This window comes from Podarcis pityusensis (assembly GCF_964106645.2).
Source record: "Podarcis pityusensis genome assembly, chromosome: 1".
Taxonomy (NCBI): Eukaryota; Metazoa; Chordata; class Lepidosauria; order Squamata; family Lacertidae; genus Podarcis; species Podarcis pityusensis.
In genome coordinates, this window is record NC_138028.1 from 114,292,579 (window position 1) to 114,313,578 (window position 21,000).

Below are 21,000 nucleotides of genomic sequence, written 5' to 3' on the forward strand. Positions count from 1 at the left end.
GAATCCCACCATGCACCACCACCACAATAATAATAGTAATAATAATAATTTTATTATTTATGTGCCGCCCATATTACTGGGTAGCCCCAGCCACTCTGGGCGGTTCCCAACAAAATATTAAAAACACAATAAAACGTCAACCATTAAAAACTTCCCTGAACCTTCAGATGTCTTCTAAAAGTCAGATAGTTGTTTATTTCCTTGACATCTGATGGGAGGGAGTTCCACGGGGCAGGCGCCACTACCGAGAAGGCCCTCTGCCTGGTTTCCTGTAACCTCACTTCTTGCAGGGAGGGAACCACTGGAAGGCCCTCGGAGCTGGACCTCAGTGTCTCGGCTGAACGATGGGGGTGGAGACGCTCCTTCAGGTATACTGGGCTGAGGCCCTTTAGGGCTTTAAAGAACAGCACCAGCACTTTCAATAGTGCTTGAAAATGTACTGGGAGCCAATGTAGGTCTTTCAGGACCAGGGTTATATGGTCTCAGTGGCCACTCCCAATCATCAGTCTAGCTGCCACATTCTGGATTAGTTGTAGTTTCTGGGTCACCTTCAAAGTTAGCCCTACCTTCAAAGAACCCCATGAGGGTTCTTCAACTGATTCCTCTCACCATTCCTCTACAGCCAACCAGACATGACACATATTCTGAGTCAGACCATTGCTACATCTAGTTCCATACTACTGACACTGACTTGAGGTGGCTCTCCAAGATTTCAGATCGGGGGTCTCTCCCAGTCCTATGTGGAGATGCCAGAGACAGAACCTGGGGCCAAAATCTTCAAAGCAGATGCTCTGCACTAAGCTAGTTGTTTATTTCCTTGACATCTGATGGGAGGGAGTTCCACGCGGGGGGGGGGGGTGTCGCTACCGAGAAGGCCCTCTGCCTGGTTCCCTGTAGCTTCATGTCTCACAGTGAGGGAACCGCCAGAAAGCCCTCGGCGGTGGACCTCAGTGTCCAGGTTGGATGATGGGGGTGGAGATGCTCCTTCAGGTATACAGGGCTGAGGCTTTTTAGGGCTTTAAAGGTCAACACCAAGACTTTGAATTGTGCTCAGAAACATACTAGAAGCCAGTGTAGATCCTCTGCTCTGTCATCTGTGGTCAACTGCCTTCAAGTAGGCACTATGTGTCACTCTGGAATAGGGGTGGGGACCCAGTGATGGCCTTCCAGATGTTATTGGGTTTCCAAGCTCTAGAGCATTCAGCATTTTGTTAGGAAAGTCCATTTAGTGTCCATCTGCACTATACATTTAATGTAGTACCACACCACTTTAAATAGCTGCAGCCCCCCCCCCAAAAAATCATCATCATGGGAACTGTAGTTCATTAAGGGTGCTGAGAGTTGTTAGACCTCCCATTTCCCTCACAAAGAATGACTGCTAAACCACTAAAAGTTTTTTGGGGGAAGACTCCTATCAACTCTCTGCAGCCTGAACAAACTACAGCCCCTATAATTTAAAGTGGTGTGATCCTGCTTTAAATGTGCACTGTAGATGGGGCCCCAAACACTCGCTCCCGAGGCCATCAACATGACATCAGCAATTTTGAAACCGTGCTCTTAATTTAGTATACATACTGGTCAATGCAAAATTCGGATTTTCCACTTCCATGCGCTGCAACTGGGCATTCAGAAACACTTTGATATCTATCCCCCTGGCAAAGGACGATGAATTGAAAAATCTCGATGGAATCTTAGAAGCAATATCTGGTTCATCACGGCCAAATCCAAGATTGTAGAGGACCTCTTCAGGATCTTCCTCGTACAGTTCCAGGAGTTCAGATACACTAGACAAAAACAAAAACACCCCATAATTGCTTTCCACCCCCCTTTTTTTATTGTCCTTCAGACAAGTACAGTGGTACCTCGGTTTATTAACTTAATCCGTTCCGGAAGTCCACTCTTAAACCAAAACTGTTCTTAAACCGAGGTGTGCTTTCCCTTAATGAGGCCTCCTGCAGCCGGTGCCCTTCCACCATTTGGATTCCGTTCTTAGACCGAGGTAAAGTTCTCAAACCAAGACACTATTTCCGGTTTTGTGGAGTTTGTAAACCAAATTGTTCTTAAACCGGACTGTTCTTAAACCGAGGTACCACTATTTAAGCAAGAACTACATCCTGCTTAAACTGAAGTCCTCTGATTCAAACAGATGTAGGCTATGGCTCTAAGCATTTCAAGGAGATGAATTTTTTTTCTGGGAGTCTGCAAGGTCTACTTCCAAGAACATGTGTTGAGGAATGAGGAACTGGACCTGTCTGAGACCACAACCCTCTTCAGGTGTTTCAATAGTGAGGACAAAAAAGAAGAAGTTTGCATCACACTTCTGCACTTGTGGAGGCTGCCCACACATTTTGGAGCCCCGATTTTCCTGGGTTCTAAAGTGCACAGGGAGCCTTCACAAATGCAGGAGGCTACTCACTCCAGACCCTAGCCTTCCACAAGTTGGATGGGAAGCTTGCCTGCATTGCCCGCCCCTGTTTTCTGTAGTCTTCATTGAACTGGAGGTGGCATTCGATAGCCATCTCTGGCTTGCTGACTTGAGAGGAACTTCAAGATCAAAGCAAAACTTGCTTTCAAGGAAATGTGTCTAGGCTTGGTATGCAAGTTTAATGCTTAAGTCCCCAGTATACCATTTCAGAGTCTTGAGAGTTTTGAACACGCCTCTGAGACAAGTGTTATCTACCACCTCAAAAGCAAGTTTACAATGCAATCTTGGGCACATCTACTAAAAAGAACATCAGATCAATGGAACCAATGCCCAGGGGTGAGGGTTATGTGACTACAGTTTCAACTCCAAACAATTCAACTTAACTGGTTTATGCTTTGGACAGCAGAAGTAGCCAAGGTACATAGCATTATCTAGTCTCCACTACAATAGATCTTGTAACTGGTTATGTAGTAGTTCTAGTGTGTGTTATGCTGTTCAAAACAATGCACATCTTTCTCATTGGTCCTTAGAAAAAATCCTATGGAAACACAGAAGTATAGCCAGGCTCATGTGTAGCATCTCATTCAGGTACAAACTGGGAGCTATTTCATCCTGTAAATGGGTGTGCAATTGAAGGGGCCTAATCCAGCTTCCTGTCCCCAGGTACTTTGCCCTCATCCCACCTCTGACTCATAGAGGGGGAAAGCGAGAGTAAGATGTAAAATGGGGAGTCAATGAGAGGTTCAACTTTCATCATCTATGGATGTAAAAAATCAGGTCTATTTGAAAAGAGTAGATACATGAACAACAAATATGGCTTCCCTTATCACATTTAGCATGTCCCACAGCTTATAAAACTCCAGGGAGGTGCTAGTTTGTGACTATACCTCAAAAAAGCAGAAAGCAGGCACTCAGGCCATCAACAGATAACATAGCTTGGTGATTTTTGTTGGCAGAATAGGGGGGAAAGAAGAAATTCCATTGAGCTATTAAAAGATTGACAGTGCCAGAGCCCAGCTCTGCAGAGACATTATCTCGGGAGCCCAGATGCATTATGGGGAATTAAAAATGGGAAGCCACCCAGGCTCCAGCACTGAGAAGTGCAAGAGGCCGGGTTGACTATAGCCAGCATTTTATAGACAGTGGGCCCAACCTAATGTCAGGTCTGTACCTACCCCCAGTCCCCGGGTTATCAGTACTGCTTACCTTGAAACGGTTGCACTGCTTTTCCCCGAGCCAGTGGAATTCATACTTCTCCCCTTCTGATGAAACTGCAGTCTCTTGTCCTTTGCCAACATGCCGTTACTGACAACACAAATGAATCAGGCATTGAAAGAACAGCATAGCTTCCTTCCTCTTTCAAGAACACTCCAAAAATCAAATATTGTACCATTTCTCTTTTCTTAAGAATGCACGCCCTTCACTTAGAGCAGACAGCTGCAACATTCGTACCTCAAGGATCAGAACTCCTCCAAAACAAAACAACAACAACAACAACCCTCACTCTCATCTCTGAGCTTCTGCTGTCTCCATTGTTGGAAGAAGACAAAACCACCCCTAAAGCTTTTGCACTGTTCAGGGACATTGCTGAATTCAACTTCTTTTCGAAAACAACAACAAAATTGTATTTTGAAATACAGAACAAAAGGGAAAAAAGGAAGGGGGTGCATTGCACTACAATATCACCCGCTGAAACAAAAAACAAAAACAAATGACTAATTAACTGTTCAGTATATTATGGGTAAGCTGGTGAGACAATAAGCATAAAATGACTTGTGGAAAACCTCACCAACTCCTGAAAGAGTCTGGATGTGTAAGTTAAGAAGGGGGGAAATGCTCATCTGTATTTTATGTGATCAAAACCTTCTTTATATTCAATATAGAAGTATTCTATGCTGCACTTACGTCTCCTTCCAGCTACTGAATTCAACTGACTGCTTCACATGATGAACGGAACGCCTCCAGTTAAGTAATGTAATCATGACACAAACCTCATCTTTAAACCAGACCTTAAAGAAACTCTGTATTTTTATATTTGGCAGCAAGAGCCCTGTGCCTGTAGGGATCTGGGCTACCGCTGGGGTTTTTGAATTAAGATCACTGGATTTCAGTTTATTTTGCTTTAAATTCTGGTATTTACTTAATTCAGATTCCAAAAACATTTCCCACAATAAAGGACCTCCTTCAGTAACAACCCATTAGACTTTTTTAATGTTTTATATAGATTGCCTGGTAGCTTATCCCCTTGCCAGACATGACTCCCAAACCAGAAGTGTGAATATTCACCAGATTTCCATTTGCTCGCCGGTTTGATGCAGTTGATTAGCTAAAGGAGAAAGACAGGAAAAATAAATGGTTGGCACCAGACTATATGCAGTCACCCAAAGAACAATAGCCACTTGATAGGCAGTGACAAATTCTGCTGTAGTTCTTTTCACCATATATGCTATGAACACGTCTTGTGTAACATCTGCAGTAGACTATACAAATCAGGTTAGAATTAGGAGCATGGCGGTTGCATACAAGCCTTTTCCAAGACCTATTTAAGACTATGCTCCAATACCAATGTATAACGAAGAAAGGGAACTGGCAGAGCAAGGACATTTGTTTCATCATGGCTGCTATGAGACAGCAGCAGCAGCCCTTTATGTGTAAAATACAACTGAGCCCATAAATACAAGAGAGCCCATAAACCTAGGAGATTCCTGGGCACAGTATATTGAGGATGACAGGTTTCCTTAAATTCAATTTTCAGTTCCTGCATGGTTCAGATCTGCTCTGCATAACTCTCAACCTCCACAATAGCAAAAGCTTCCATTAGTCCGCTTAATACATGACACCTGCAGAGCCACTGGATCTTGGGTACAAAATGTCAGCTGTGGGAAGCAGCTGCCATCCCTGCCTATGGTACAGCTATTCTTCTTCCCATCACCCTCCTGTGACAGCATCCAATCAAACATAATTTTGTGTAATCATTTGCACAGGGGCACACACAAAATCTGCAAAAAAAACACAAGCAACCAAACCCAAACCCTAGACTTAACCAATGTCAATAATGAGATGAACATACATATCTGATTTTTGAGTTCAGAGACCGATCTGTAGCTATACCAACAGATCTTTAAAAGGACTTTTCATGTTTTTCCAATCATCCTCTTTCTCTCTATTTGTCAAGCAATGTAGCCCATGTAGTTTGACTAGGTCAGGGATGAAGAATCTATCGACTTGATATGTCCTTGGACTTCGACTGAAAGCAATCTCAATGCTCACATGTGAGTGCTGTAGTTCAGCAAATCTTGCACTACACACGGTTTTGCTTTTAACAAGCTGCTTGATTTTGATTTGGGGAGCAGGGAACAAGCATGCATTTTAACACCACACCTACCTTCTGCTCCCAGGGATAAATCATCTTCAAAGCTTCCTCCATTTCTTACCAGCATGCCTGAAAAGATGCCAATTTGAAGTGATCAACATCTAGCGTTGTGGTTTCCCCTTCCAGTTATCTGGATTGCCCACTTAAAATCAAAGCACCAAATGACAGCCATGCATATAAAATCCTTGTTCTTGAAAGCCAAATTTGAGCTCTCCAAGCTCAAATCTGGGGATCAGACCAGTGCTCTGCAGTGTCTCAGTCTGCTTCAAGGTAAGAGATATTGTTATTTTCAATGCAGAGAGCAGGTCTTACAACAGACACAAAAGATGCATTGAAGTAACTTCCATAGAGCTCCATGCCCAAGCTAAAGAAAATGGCCATTTCAGAGCCATGAGTGCTACGCACCTTTGGTTACCGCTGCACCGCATATAACACAGAATGCATCTTAAGCAAGCCTGCAGGTCTCTTACCAAGGAGTCTCAAGCCAAGGAAACGTCCTGGATCAAACATTCCCTGTCTCCCTTGCGCATTGAAAGAAAGGAGCTGCAACTACTGAAAGGGCTTCGGAGCTGCCCTGTCACTACCTGCAGCGTCTTGTTGTACTTTGAACTTTTGCATTCTGGTTTGCGCAAGTGGTAACTTTTCAGGTGTGGCAAGTTCGGTCGGAGCAAGCCAACAGAGATTGTGCTGAAAGGGGTTGACCTACTTCTCAGTGTAATACTTAATATTCATTCTCTGCCTTTCTCTCTCTCTCTCTCTCTTTCCCTCTCTCTCACACAAACAGCACAGCTTATCTTTATCACAAGAGAAATATTGCTTAAGAGTTCCTTCAGTTTAAAAAAATTGCAGATCCATTTGTCTCCTCTGCTTTCAGGCTTGCAGAAGCCCGCTCAACAACTTCTAACACCGTCAGCTCAAACCTGCATTTGAATTAGGATTTTTTTTGTCTAACAAACAAGCAGGAAAACAGAAATGCACTTAAAAGGCCTCGGATCCTTACCCTTTAGAACTGTGTTGCTCTGCTCATCCAGTGAGGCTCCCAATGGCGTTCTGAAACCACAGAAGAGATTAAAACATGCATGGCTGTCTTTTAAAAGTTGCTTCTTCATGTCCTTCCTTAAAGCCACACTTCTTTCACATCCGTCCCCTCCTCTTCCCGAAAATGTGCGCACACACACACACACACACACACACACGCACACAAACTTGCAAAGCAAGCTTTGAGGAAACCAGCCCCTAACCAGGCACCAGTTTGTGAAAAGGCTGTTTAATCAAATTGATACAGCTGCCAACTTAACAGACTGCTCCGATGCAGGAAGTAAGCTCTGTGGGATTCCCAAATGACTGAGCATAAGATTGTCCGTGCTGCCGTAAGTGTACATGAACATTAACGTGATTAATTAGTCTGTCAAAAGAAAAAGGGGAAAAAACTTACTTTATTATCATCTTTAGCATTAATGCGTGAGTAAAGGAGACAGACCTACAGCACTATACTTAATTGAAATTCATTCTGCACTTTAAACATTTCTCATCCATATAGCCAATGCTAAAAGTATGGGCATAATCGCCCCCTCCTCTCCCACAAACATACATACATTTCTGCTTGGCTAAAAGCAGAGTACGATCTATGATTGTTTCAGACACTCTCTTCTTTTTATCTTCTCTCAGCCCAATTTAGGCTGCAATCTGAAACCACTTTAGCGCGAGTTTAAAGTCCCACTGATCTTTGTGGGATGGGCTGCCAAGGAAATACTTACAGTATTTCACAGTATCATTACATGCTGTTTGTAGAGCTTCCAGCTGCCTGCCAAAAGGTTATGCCAGGACTTCTTTAAAAACTCGAAAGCAATGCAACCAGCTGTAGGCACCCAGGATCGCACACTCTGCTGCTCCAACTGCCCTGCTGTAGCACACAATTTTTTACTTTTGACCCACAAACGGTAGGGCAGGCGAGAAAATGCAACAGCTGCACCCTCATCCTTTTGCCGTCGGAACTTTTAAAGGGGCAGGTACAATTTCAGGGTTGGGTTATTAGCACCAACCTCTGACCATTTGGGGCTTTCACAGCTGGAGTACTGGCCAGCTTCTTTCTCTGCAAAACCCCACCACCACCTCTGATAAATCTTGGAACACTTGTATATCAAAGGGTGAAGGTTCAGAGGAAGGAGGAAGACTTTCCTCTGCTAAACATTTTCAAGTGATGGCCTTTCAAAAGCTTGGGTTTAAACAACTGTGCTTATTGTTTACACCACGGGCTTTTAATGGCCCTTTTAAAATTCTTCTCCTCTGCTTCAGGTCACTTCTGAGCATCTCGCTGTGCTCCCAGATCCTTTCGAGGCTGTTGCCAACGATACACACATCAGCTGCTAGCACAAAGCAGTAAATGAACAGCAAAGCTGGCGCTGCAAGAGCTAACCCTTCACCTCTATAGCCGATTAACAGCTACCAGTGAAACAGCTTTGTCAAGGCAGCCCCGCCACTTGCATTTTCTACATACAAGACATCACAGCAATTTAGCCCACTACAGCGATAGCCTGGGAGGGGAAGGGAGATGCTTGTGTTTGAACATAGGGCAACGGATCCGCACAACGTATGAAGCCCTTTGGGGGTGTAACTGAAGAGCAAACTGGGACAGTTGGAAAGAAACTATTTTGCGGCAGCAAGACCTCCTGAGTTGGCTGAGTCTGTTTGGAAGTGTATGATAATGCTAAACAGGAAGCTTGGATTCTGGACGGAGGCCGCAGATATCTTGTATGCATTCAAAAGAATTCGTCAGGCAGGCACAGGAAAGAAAGAACAGAGAAAAAGACTTCCTTTGCAGTTGAGTTAAGCAAGTGCTTTGGGGTGGCAGCGGTGGGGAGGCGATTGCAAAATGGAAACACAGCTAAAAATGAAAACTAAAATAAGGGGCCAGCACGTCTTCGACACTACAATCCTCAAGATCTCCTACACCATATTTATCTGACATGCAGAGATCTTGTTTGATGATGTTGTGCTGGCACAACAGGTGTTATACTGGAGGAGGGGCAGAAGGCAGACCAGGGTCTCCTAGTAGATTTCTAAAGAATTTGCAGTAGGTTGTCATGGATTTCTGACTCCCAACTGTCTAACAATAGCAGCAGCAAAAAGGCAGACCTCTCCCTATCCTGAATTAGGCTGCTGAAACAAAGGAAGCATTGGGGGGGGGGGAGGAACCCAGAATGGATCTTTATCCTGGGCTGTGCTAAGAGGTACCCTGCCTTTAATTCTCAGTGTTTGTCCTCAGTCACTATTCTGCACTGAGGTCTGGTTCCAGTAATAAAAAAAAATTTAGATCCCATAAGCCTAAAGTTTGCCCATCCCTAATATACACTAACTAGCAGACACAGGCAATAAGAGCAAAACTATGAGCTTCTGTTGACAGAGACATTTTTCACTAGCTTTTCAGAGTGCTAGAGGTCTCTCCAGCTACCATATCTGCGGAGCTTTGACAATACACAATGCCTAAATGTCACAGTTTCCCATCCATAAAATGGGGACAGCCACAAAGCACCATTTAGGTTTCATGGAAACAAATTAGAATCCAAAAACCTTGAAGTCTTTTGCCCATGAGAATAGCTATACAAAATATTGCTCTGTTCTAAATAGCTCACACACACAAAAGCAAACCAGCCAAGGTTGTGCGAAAAGAAAATCCCTGTCTAGGCAGCTTATCAACTTATTCTAGCCATTTTAGCACCTCTTTGCTTTCCTTGAAGCTCCATCTTCCAAACAGCCTTGCAAACACCCTAGCCCTCAAGGGAATGCATACCAAAGCAGCTCACTTGTGGCATATGAACTATCTGGGGGAGAAGCTAAAGAGTGAATATGAACCTTGTGGAGGAGATGTGGGAGAGAGAGGACACCCATCTCCATTCCATTTGCAATCTTCATTTGTACTCTATAGCTGCCACAGGGGAAGAGTGCAACTACTGTATTTTTCACTCTATAAGACGCACCCGACCATAAGACACACCTAGTTTTTAGAGGAGGAAAACAAGAAACAAGAAAGCAACGCAAAGCCTCTTGAGCAAAGAGGCAGGAGCGCTCCCACTGCGCTGAAGAGGCTTTGCGTGGCTATCCCCAAAGCCAGAAGAGCAAGAGGGATCGCTGCGCACTGATCCCTCTTGCACTTCTGGCTTTGGGGATAGCTGCGCAGCCTCTTCAGGGCAGCGGGATGAAGGCTCCCCGCGGCCCTGAAGAGGCTGTGTGCAGCTAAGCCAGAAGCTAGAACAGCGAGAGGGAGCACTGTGCAGTGATCCCTCTTGCTGTTCTGGCTTCAGCGATAGCTGCGCAGCCTGCATTCGCTCCATAAGATGCACACACATTTCCCCTTACTTTTTAGGAGGGGGAAAGTGCGTCTTATAGAGCGAAAAATACGGTACTTGCATGGTGAACAGCTGAACAGCTACAAGGCAGGCAATGGTAACCAAGTCCTTCTTTCATCATCACCACATCTCCACTGCAGGGAGACATGAACATTTCTAGCTGTTGAACAACTCCAAAAAGAAAAGCCCACCATGACCACCAGCCTCTTCAAGCACTTCTATTTCAGAAAGCTGTAGAAAGGGGTGTGCCCCAGGGCGTCTGTTTTTAAATGAAAAAAAGCATCAAACTCAGGAGGATCACCCAAGCAATGCATCAACACAGCACATTCCCAGAAAGGTAACTCATCTACCAGACTCCAGTTAAGACGTCAAATCTGTTCTCTCTTCTCAGGCATTTTGCAAACTCCCTATCAATCAAACCAAAAGGTGCTTTCTTCTCCCCCACCTCGTGGCAATGAATATTCGCCTTACAGAGTGATGTTTACCCCAAAGTACGTATTGCCCTGCTTTTGTGGACAACCAAAAGTGACTGGGGGAAAGCCAACCCCCGGGATCTGAGGGCGCCTCACACACAAACAAGGAAATCCTCTACCCTAAGCTTAAGCTGATTCTTATTGTCTGAACTTGAGTGTGTGTACTGTTTATTTTTGAAAGAATTAGTCTTTCCCTGCTGGCTAAATACTGCCCGCTTACATTTCAGGGGCGACGTTTTTGCACAACATCCCAGAAAAGAAGTTCCTTGTAAAACCACCAGCCTTTTCCCAATTTTCTGGAAAGATGACTTTTCAAACTGTTGGCTGTCTACAACAGCAGTACATATTTAGGAAACAAGAACAAAAAAGGGGTGTGTGTGCCCAGCCCAGATATCAATACAAGGAAGTACATTGTAAATGTATTTATTTATTTTTTAAAAAAGAGGCCTAATTTTCTAAGATTTCCCACAGAAAAACAGCAGTGTAATTCCCAAACTAACCTCCTGGTGGAAGGAGTGAGGAATCTGGTACCCTCTCATCACCGCTGACTATTGGCCATGCTGACTGAATTATCTGAATGGCCACAGGTTGCTCACACCTGCATTATGGAGTCACTGGCTCCCATTCACTTCACACAGCATTATTTTTCTAGAAAAAGAGGTGCCAGAACTCCCCATGAACACCCCCCGTGTTCTCTTATAATGGCAATGGCATCCACCTGAGAGATGCTGAAACCAGGTTCTGGCAAGTTCCGGCTGAAAAAAGGCCCTGACTTCACCGATACCTGCTTGAACAAGAGCACCACAGTTGATGCAAAACAGAAAACTTGCGTTTTGGAAAACAAAGACACGCATGCAAACCGTAGAACAATTCAGATTTGTTTGTTTGTTAAAGACACCTACAGGGATAAGGTTTCTTTAAATAAGCGAACACCCCTGCCTTCTCTTTACCTCAGCAGCCAAAGACAAGCAGAGCAAACCCATTAAGACTGTCCATCTTTTGGCGCAGTTGTAGCTTCAAACGCCAAGGATGTACTGGTAGCTAGGATGGGCAGCATTTGGTGGGAAAGGCAAGGTGCAAATTTCAGAAATCAACTGGATGATTTAATGCAATGCTACGTTTGTTTACTTGGAAGCATGTCAATGTTAGAAACTCAGATATAGAAGCTAGGCACCAACTGGCTCCTTAAACCATGGTTACAGTCGCCAAAACAGAATTCCTAGCTGCTATTTTTGGGCCAGACGGCTCAAAAGTTGTATTTTAGCATGTGAGTTTTTGATTCCTGAAATTCATTCTGATTGTGCAGATAAAATATAATGGATAGAATTCTACAGGATGTGTTCAGTGGCGAAGCTGCATGCTCCGCTACCGGGGGAAGAGAGCAGGCGGGGGCGTGGCTGGCGCCCCCGGGGGCGTGGTGCACATCCTGGGGGTGTGGCGTGCCGCCCACAGGGGCGTGGCACGTATCCCAGGGGCATGGTATGCCACCCGTGAGGGCATGGTGTGCGTTCTGGGGGCGTGACACGCTGCCTGTGGGAGCATGGTGCCTGGCACATGGGGGGTGCGCAGCGCGTGTCCGGGGGGCTGCCGCGATGGCACCCTACCGGAATAGTGGTGCCGGGGGCAGACTGCTCCCTCCGCACACCCATTCCTCCGCCAGTAGATGTGTTGCTAGAGTGTTAAGGCAATCAAGATCCAAGGATCCCCAGACATGCACCTCCAGAAGGTGGAGACGTCAGGCACCATTCTGGAGCCCAGGCATCTTCACCTAGGTTGTAAGTGGCCGATAAAGGTAAAGGGACCCCTGACCATTAGGTCCAGTTGTGACTGACTCTGGGGTTGCAGCGCTTATCTTGCTTTACTGGCCGAGGGAGCCGGCATACAGCTTCTGGGTCATGTGGCCAGCATGACTAAGCCACTTCTGGCAAACCAGAGCAGCGCACGGAAACGCCATTTACCTTTGCGCCGGAGCAGTACCTATTTATCTACTTGCACTCTGACGTGCTTTCGAACTGCTAGGTTGGCAGGAGCAGGGACCGAGCAACGGGAGCTCACCCCATCGCAGGGATTCAAACCGCCGACCTTCTGATCGGCAAGTCCTAGGCTCTGTGGTTTAACCGATAGCCAGGTGCAAAATGCACCTGGTAAATTTTGAATGCTGTGCATGCCCCCTGGGACTTACACCTAAGCAAGTGGACACACGACAGCCACCTTAACTGTGCTTCAAATTCCAAGGGAATAAATGAAATTTAAGAATGCTAAATTTCAGCGGGTTGGACCCCCTCAACCTTGTAAACACACGATTGCCTTGATTTAGCTAAACTAACAGCTCAGTCCTATATAGCGTTACATTATACAAGGCAATTGACACCAGGAGGTTGACACGTAGCTAACTCTGCACAAGAGCACACCGTACTATTTTTTTTAAACTGGACATTAGCAGTAGTGACACACCACAGATGGGCTGTTGCAATACTAAAATGCATTTACATTTAAAATGCATTTACATTTACGACAACACTGGAGTCCCAGTCCTAAAATGCTCAAATCACTTATCTCTGGGTTCCTACATCCATCTGAGGATCTTTAGTGCAAAGTCCTAAAACAGATAGAAGTTACTTTAAAAGTTAAAACTCGTCCAGTCATGATCAACATTTCTCAAGAGGAAAAAGATTTAGACTAGGGAATCCCCCACACACAACCCAGAGTCACTCAGAAGACTTAAAATAAATGTTGAAAAATGGCAAGATGTTAAATATAGAATTGCAAGTTCCACCCCACCATTTGCAGGCCCTTGCTCCACGACAGGCAAAAGTGTGTCAGGCAATGTTTTCCCCTCCCCTTGGCTCCTTTTGTGCTGAGGAATCTAAACATGTTGAACTTCTACCTGTCACGCAGCTGTTCAAAGAAGCCCACACAACTTGCAGCCCACCCAGTGTGTGTTGTGACTTGCCAAGTGCTCAACAACTGCCTTTTTTCTTTTTTTTCCCTGCAGTCAGTCCAAAAAGCAGGAAAAACAGGTTTATCAAACCCCTGGAAGGCCAACACATAGATGATTACGTTGGCCCGAAAGGTCACGATTTGGGTAGGTAGGATGGAAGCCCAACTCAAAACACAGAAACAAACAGCGAGAAGCCCTCTTTCAAAATATAAAGGCAAGAGTGGTTACAGTGACCAGATGCAAAAGAACAAGTCTCGCTACGCAAGAGACATTTCAGAGTGCTTAGTCTCTCTCACCCCTGCATGGCAAGCTATGCTATCCTCCACAGGCATCTAGCCAGTCTACCAACAGGTCTCCTGTAACAGGGCCTGGGGAAGGGCAGCCTAATCCTATGAGCTTTACTCAGAAGTTCCACTGGGTTCAAAGCGACCAACTGCCAAGCATGGGTACACAGGGCAGACACTGCCTGGGCTGTCTCACTACTGTGCAGATCTCTCATGCCCTTGGTGCAATAAGAGTGCATAGAATCATAGAGTTGAAAGGGACCCCGAGGGTCATCTAGTCCAACCCGCTGCAATACAGGAAACTCAGCTAAATCATCCATGAAGGAGAGTCCACCACCTCTCGTGGGGGCCTGTTCCACTGCTGAACAGCTTTTACTGTCAGAAAGTTTTTCCAAATATTTCGTCAGAATCTCCTTTCTTGCAACTTGAAGCTATTGGTTTGAGTCCTACATCCAGAGCAGGAGAAAACAAGCATGCTCCCTCCTCCATGTGACAGCCCTTAAGATATTGGAAGATGGGTATCGTGCCTCCTCTCAGTCTCCTCTTTTCCCGGCTAAACATACCCAGCTCCTCATAAGGCTTGGTTTCCAGTCCCTTGATCATCTTGGTTGCCTTCCTCTGCACATGTTCCAGCTTGTCTACATCCTTCTTAAACTGTGGTGCCCAGAATTGGACACAGTATTCCAAGTGTGGTCCCATGTACTGCTAGCAAGCCAGGTGTCCCCCCCCCCATCCTGCATTTGTTCATCTGGTTCTTCCTGCCCAAGTGCAGAACCTTACATTTGTTCCTATTGAAATTCATTTTGTTAGCTTGTGCCCAGTTCTCCAATCTGTGAAGGTAATTTTGAATTCTGATTCTGTCTTCTGCGGCATTAGCTGCTCCTCCCAGTTTGGTGTCATCTGCAAATTTGATGAGCATCCCCTCAATTCCTTCATCCAAGTCATTTATAAAGACGTTAAACAACAACGGACCCAGGAGAACATGATCACTTCCTCCCATGTTTCTGAGCACTTCCACTTCATTAATCAGTTCCTCCCTATTGGTGAGGACCAGGTCCAAGATAGATGACCCCCTTGTTGGTTCTTCCATCTTCTGGGAAATGAAATTGTCTGTGGCGCAATAGAGGAATTTGTCAGACCTTACACTCTTGGCAGAGTCTGAGTCCCAACAGATATCGGGGATGTTGAAGTCCCCCATGATTACTATTTCTCTCCTTTCTTAATGTTTGGTAATCTGCTCTAGTAAGGCATCATCCAAGTCTTCAATCTGACTTGGCGGTCTATAGCAGACACCCACAGTAAGATCACTGTTGCGTCTCTCTCCTACCATTTTTACCCATATACAGTAGTACCTCTGGATGCGAACGGGATCCTTTCCCGTAGCCCCGTTCGCATCCTGAAGTGAACGCAACCTGCATATGCGTGTGCGCGGACTGCAATTTGCCGCTTCCACACATGCACGTGACATCATTTTGAGCGCATGCGCGAGTGGCGAAACCCGGAAGTAACGCATTCCGTTACTTCCTGGTCGCCACTGAGCGTAACCTGAAAACACTCAACCCAAAGCTACTTCAACCCGAGGTATGACTGTATTCTCAATCCACTTTTCATTCTCCAGGTCATGGATTTCATCACAAGTGAAGACATCCTTCAAGTACAATGCTACTCCTCCTCCCTTCCTGTTTGGCCTATTCCTTTGGAACAGTTTATACCCCTAAACTCCTAAATTCCAGTCTCTTCCAGCAAGACAACCAGCTTGCTCTTGCTACAAGTGTACTGTTCCTTGTTCACTGGCAGAATGTCAAACATGGCACAGGTTTGACAGATCACTGCAGCAGCTCCCTCGCCCTCCATGTCTCTGGTCCTATGCACACCAAGAGACAGAACTCTGGGCCTCCCCTTTAAACTCCCCCACTAAACGCCCATTTGCGAGGTCTGTTTGCGAGCTCCCAGGATCTGCACTGAGCTAAGTTTGACTGCTGATGGTTGCTAACTCCTCCCTCAGCCTGGCTTCCTCTCAGCTGGAACGCCTACCTCTCAGATCCTGTGTTCCCATAGAGCCATCAGCCACACACACCCTCGGGCTCCAAAAGACACAATCTCTCTCTCTTCAGTTTCTTCCAGGAATCCTTGCCCGTGTTTGCAAGCTCTCTTTGCGAGCTCTTCATAACACATCATAAAGAATGACTGAGATGAATAGAAATCACCAAATAGCATTCTTGTACAGCACAACAAATCTGCTTCCCCAAAAGTTATACGGTATATGATTTGTTACTTAAGGAATGTGTGGATGCAAGTGATGTCCCAACCCAGGGCAGGGGGAAGGAGATGCAGGATTAGCTACTGCCAGTGGGGTACAGCTTAAAATAATCATTACAGTATGAATTCCTCTGACACAGTCAAAGATAATTTTCCTATTTAATTAGCTATCAAAAAATCAAAATTACCCATGTGTAATTAATATAATAAAATGAAACCATTATAAGCAATTCATATTAGTTTCATTAATCCTGTGTGAGTAATTCTGATATTTCGATAACAAACTACACTGCTATCTGTAAAGGAATGACATTTGTTCAATTATGATGATTTTAGCTGATTAATGGATACTGCTGATTACTAATGGATTGCCTTGGTGTGGTTTTGTTAAACTGGGATGCTTGTTAGAGCCTCAATTTGAATAGATCAAACTAAGTTGCTTCCATAAAACAACAGACAGATATCTGTAACTTTTCTGATTCAATACCAGTTTTAAACATAGGCTAACTCTGCTGCAGATAAAAATCCCTAATGGAACAGAAGGAGAAATGGACTCATTTATCCATTGCTCTGGGAAAGGGTGGTTATCAGCTTCATGAACTGCTGACAAATGTGCAGAACAAACAAACCTGAGGCCCATTCCTATGCAGAAAAAAATCAATAGGGTTAGGCACTCCTAATATCTGTGCTGGGCTGTAAAGAGAGTGAAGCTGAGATCAAGACCAAGAGATGTTCTCATGCAGATTGGTTTTTTCCCTCAGCTGTAGGGAGCCTTCACAAATTCCAAATCCTTTAAAAGACCTGCTCACACTAAGAGTGCAGATTAAGGGAAAGTGGGGCCCTGCTACTAGCTCCCACCACCAACGTTACGCCCACCCAGTGGCAGATTGGGGCTCTCAAATTTCAGCAGCGCCCTGTGCGTTGCTAAAATTTGGGGCTCCCTCACCTCTCATGCTCTGTTCTGTATCACTGTTGCAGTGCCCCCTGCAATGCCAGCAGCCAGTGCAGCCGAACTGGTCATAATACCCTATAACCACCTCTGTCCACCCCATTCCCTGGCATCAGTGTGTTGGAGCGGATCAGATTCAGCCAGGAGAGTCATTATTGGCAAGAGTCCTGTTTTGGGTGAAACCACATCTGCTTTCATCCTTCTGAGCCTTGGACAAAGGAAAACGCTCTTTTATTATGACTGTGGAAGAAGTGACAACGTAAAGGCACTCTGACCTTCTCAGAGTCACTCTGCTTCTTAATTTTAAAGTGGGTACTGACAGAGGAAAAGGGACACACATTCCCTTAATACTGAGAGCAAAGCATTCCGCATATGCTCAGAGGCACTGCAATTTGTTGTTGTTTAGTCGTTTAGTCGTGCCCAACTCTTCGTGACCCCATGGACCAGAGCATGCCAGGCACTCCTGTCTTCCACTGCCTCCCGCAGTTTGGTCAAACTCATGCTGGTAGCTTCGAGAACATTGTCCAACCATCTCATCCTCTGTCGTCCCCTTCTCCTTGCACCCTCCATCTTTCCCAACATCAGGGTCATTTCCAGGGAATCTTATCTTCTCATGAGGTGGCCAAAGTATTGGAGCCTCAGCTTCACGATCTGTCCTTCCAGTGAGCACTCAGGGCCGATTTCCTTAAGAATGGAGAGGTTTGATCTTCTTGCAGTCCATGGGACTCTCAAGAGTCTCCTCCAGCACCATAATTCAAAAGCATCAATTCTTTGGCGATCAGCCTTCTTTATGGTCCAGCTTTCACTTCCATACATCACTACTGTGAAAACCATAGCACTGCAATACCAGATGCAGTTTCCGCTTTAAGAATTCCCTGCCATGGATTTGCTGCTTGTTCTTGGGCTCTGCCACTTACTGCTGTGTGTCAAGTCTTCTCCAGCTGTAAAACAGAACCAGCATAGTGGACTCTCCTTCACTGGAGGTTTTTAAGCAGAGATTCAATGGCCATCTCTCATGGATGCTTTGATTGAGATTCATGCATTGCAAGGGGTTGGACTAGATAATTCTCCTCATGATCCCTTCCAACCAGTTTATGATTCTATGAACATCCTCCAAATACTGTACTATTCCATGTATAAGACGAGGTTTTTTTACTCTAAAATTATGTTCAAAAACTTGCCTCATCTTATCCGTGGATAGTGAATGGGGTGGATAGGTGATTGGCAGGAGCTTGTCAGTGATAATTGTTGGCTGCTAGAAGGGCTGCTTTCAATTGGCTGCTGCTTCTTTAATTGGGCTGGTGATTGGCTTCTGCAGCAAACACTGCTTTTGATTGGCTGCCGCTGCCACAATTGGCGGTGGCTGTTCTGGGATGCGTGTGATTGCCAGCGGACAGCTTTTCTCAGTTGGGTAAGGATTTTTTTGCTGGGGAAGGGTCTGTTTGCAATTGTCTGTCGCTGTGAGAAGTGGGCAATTGTCTGCTGCCTGCAATTGTCAGTGTCGATGCTGCGTGTGAGCAATTTTTGGCAACCCCCCCCAAAAAAAAAACCACTGTAAAACTCTGGGCAATCCTCCGCAAAAAAAACTCAACAAATCTGAGCCATCTCTCCCCCATTTTCTTAAATTTGAGTCCCCCAAAATATGGGGGGTCTTATAGATGGGGGCATTTTATAGATGGAAAAGTACGTTAGAATCCATGCAATGTGTGTCCTTCACATAATTTTAACTTTCCCAGCAACGTGTGACTTGCTTTGGTGCTTTTCTCATCTAGAGAAATCTTCTTGCAGGAGCCTTTAGTTCCCACTTTCTTCTGAGAAGCCATGAGTGTCTGGATTTTGCTGACACACCAGGCCACTGTTGGTCTGCTGAACTCTGCCCATAGTCTCAAACATCCCCCACCCCACCCCATCCATGCATAGGAGCGTTAATTATTTCCGTTTGTGAAATGTGGTAGGGAACAATACAATTATACCCTCGGCAAACAGAAACAGGCTAGCCACAGGCTGCCATCTGCTTTCCATCTGTCAGAGGGCTAATCACGGGGATCAACTGAGCTACTGTGATGTCATAAAATGTTTGCTAATGTAGTATTTGCTCAAGGGGAAATGGTCTGCAATAGAATGACACACAGCAGCACTACTCAAGAAAATGAAAGGTCAAGGTGGCTTGGGAGTGGAGGAAAACCCTCACAAGGCCAAGATAACAGGACCAGCTATGCGGGCATCAACTTCCATTATACAACTGAAAGCCACCATTGGCCTTTATTCTCTGTAGACAAGCAACGCCATCACTGTAATCTCTTGGCATATCTATGGTGAACACCCAGGGTGGAAAACCAGCGCAACCTTTTATCAGAAGTGCCCGTAAGAACTGGTTTAAAGTCTGTGGGTGTTGGAAGAGGGCACAGGAAGTGGGACTACTCGAGGGAAGAGGTAGATGGGAGAGTGGTCAGAGAACGTCTGACTCAGTAAACTGCAGCCCCCTACAAAACGCAGGCGTCCAACTCAAAAACAGGAACATGAGGGAACAACTTACAGAGGACACAAAAGCAAGAGGAAAAGATGGACACAGAAGGCATGCAGTGGAGCCTAAAGAACTTGCCTCATGGGAAGAGAAGAAATTGTTTGCTATTATCTGGAAATGGAGGGGGGGAGAGAGTTTATATTCTCTAGGGAACTGCTAGTGAAACGAAGTCAGAGAGCCATGAGTGGTGGAGGGATGACACATTCTCATATGACAGGACATTTTCTAACATATAATAAGATGAGGCAGCCTTCATGCACACCGCTCAGAGCTCCTTGGAGGAAGGGTGGAACACGACCACAACAAACACACAAGAAATGACTAACCAGCCACATTGTTGGCGGCAGTTTTCGTGGCTTCGGCTTCTGACTATACCTACTCTTTTTTATTTCCTTTTTGTTATTGTTGTTGTTGTTGGCATCTGCACATGTTCTGTACAAGTCTGCCTCATATACTTAGGTTCTTCCAGAGCAAAAGCTCATGAGGTAAATTAACTGCACGGTGCCATTCTGTGTACAGTTCTGGTTGTGGCGCCCGCCCCCCCAAAAGGACACTTCAGAGCTGGACAAAGGGCAGGAAAAGGGCAAGCAAAATGACTGAGGGGGCTGCAAAGGAAGGTTGCAACATTTGGCACTGTTTTTTGCTTTGCTTGGAAATTAAGGCAAATGTCAGACACGACAGAAGTGCTTGAGATTATTCACAGAGCAAAGAAAATGTACAGAAGTGGTTTTTCTCCCTCTCAGACACACATCCAACCAAGTTAAACGTCGGAAGATTCAGGATGGGCAAAAAGGTTATTTATTTATTCAGGCAGGGTATATAGTTGGAACTGTGGAATTTGCTCCCATGGGATGTGCTGGGGGTTAGGCAAACTAATGGGGTATAAGGCTATCGATGGCAGTGTTGCGGCTCCACCGTCAGAGTTAGTGTGCCTCTGAAGAAACACAACTGGGGAAAGAGCTGCTGCAAAGTGTCCTCCTGCCTATGGGCTTCTCAAGGGCATCCGGCTGGCCACTGTGAGACCACACTGGTCTCCAGCAGGGCTCAGATAGATAGATAGATAGATAGATAGATAGATAGATAGATAATTTATTACGATCAGAGACCAGCTTATAAAACACACTTGGGGGTACAGTCACAGAAGAAAAACAAACAATTAAAACAATGTACAACAATAAATTTAAAAACAAGGTACAACAATAAACTACCGCAGGGAGTTGACCCAGAGTCACCCATGGAACTGGGTTTGGGGATTTTCATAACAAACTAGTTTGAGTTGGGAGATTGTCTGTGCCTACAGATCTGTACATAGAATCTGGCGACCATCTAGGTCATCTTCTGATCTTTGCCTAAGTTTTCATATTCTAAATGGTTGCACCAGAGGCGATATCCCCAGGGAATATACATTCATGTCTGGGGTAAGAAC

At 45.3% G+C, this 21,000-nt stretch overlaps 1 protein-coding gene across 5 annotated transcripts in view; it reads right to left on the minus strand.

The window, feature by feature from the left end:
- Positions 1-21,000, minus strand: part of ITPRID2 (ITPR interacting domain containing 2) — a 66,161-nt gene that overhangs the window by 34,711 nt on the left and 10,450 nt on the right. For 4 of the 5 annotated variants that reach the window (XM_081023420.1, XM_081023419.1, XM_081023421.1 and 1 more), the window contains 5 exons: positions 6,799-6,848; positions 5,811-5,867; positions 4,712-4,751; positions 3,632-3,730; positions 1,576-1,784 (listed from right to left, as the gene is read on the minus strand). In XM_081023420.1, coding sequence (XP_080879546.1) covers positions 1,576-1,784; positions 3,632-3,730; positions 4,712-4,751; positions 5,811-5,867; positions 6,799-6,848 — 455 coding nt within the window. Of the gene's footprint in view, positions 1-1,575; positions 1,785-3,631; positions 3,731-4,711; positions 4,752-5,810; positions 5,868-6,268; positions 6,371-6,798; positions 6,849-21,000 lie in introns of those variants that run through there. The other variant, XM_081023422.1, reaches the window with a different exon arrangement.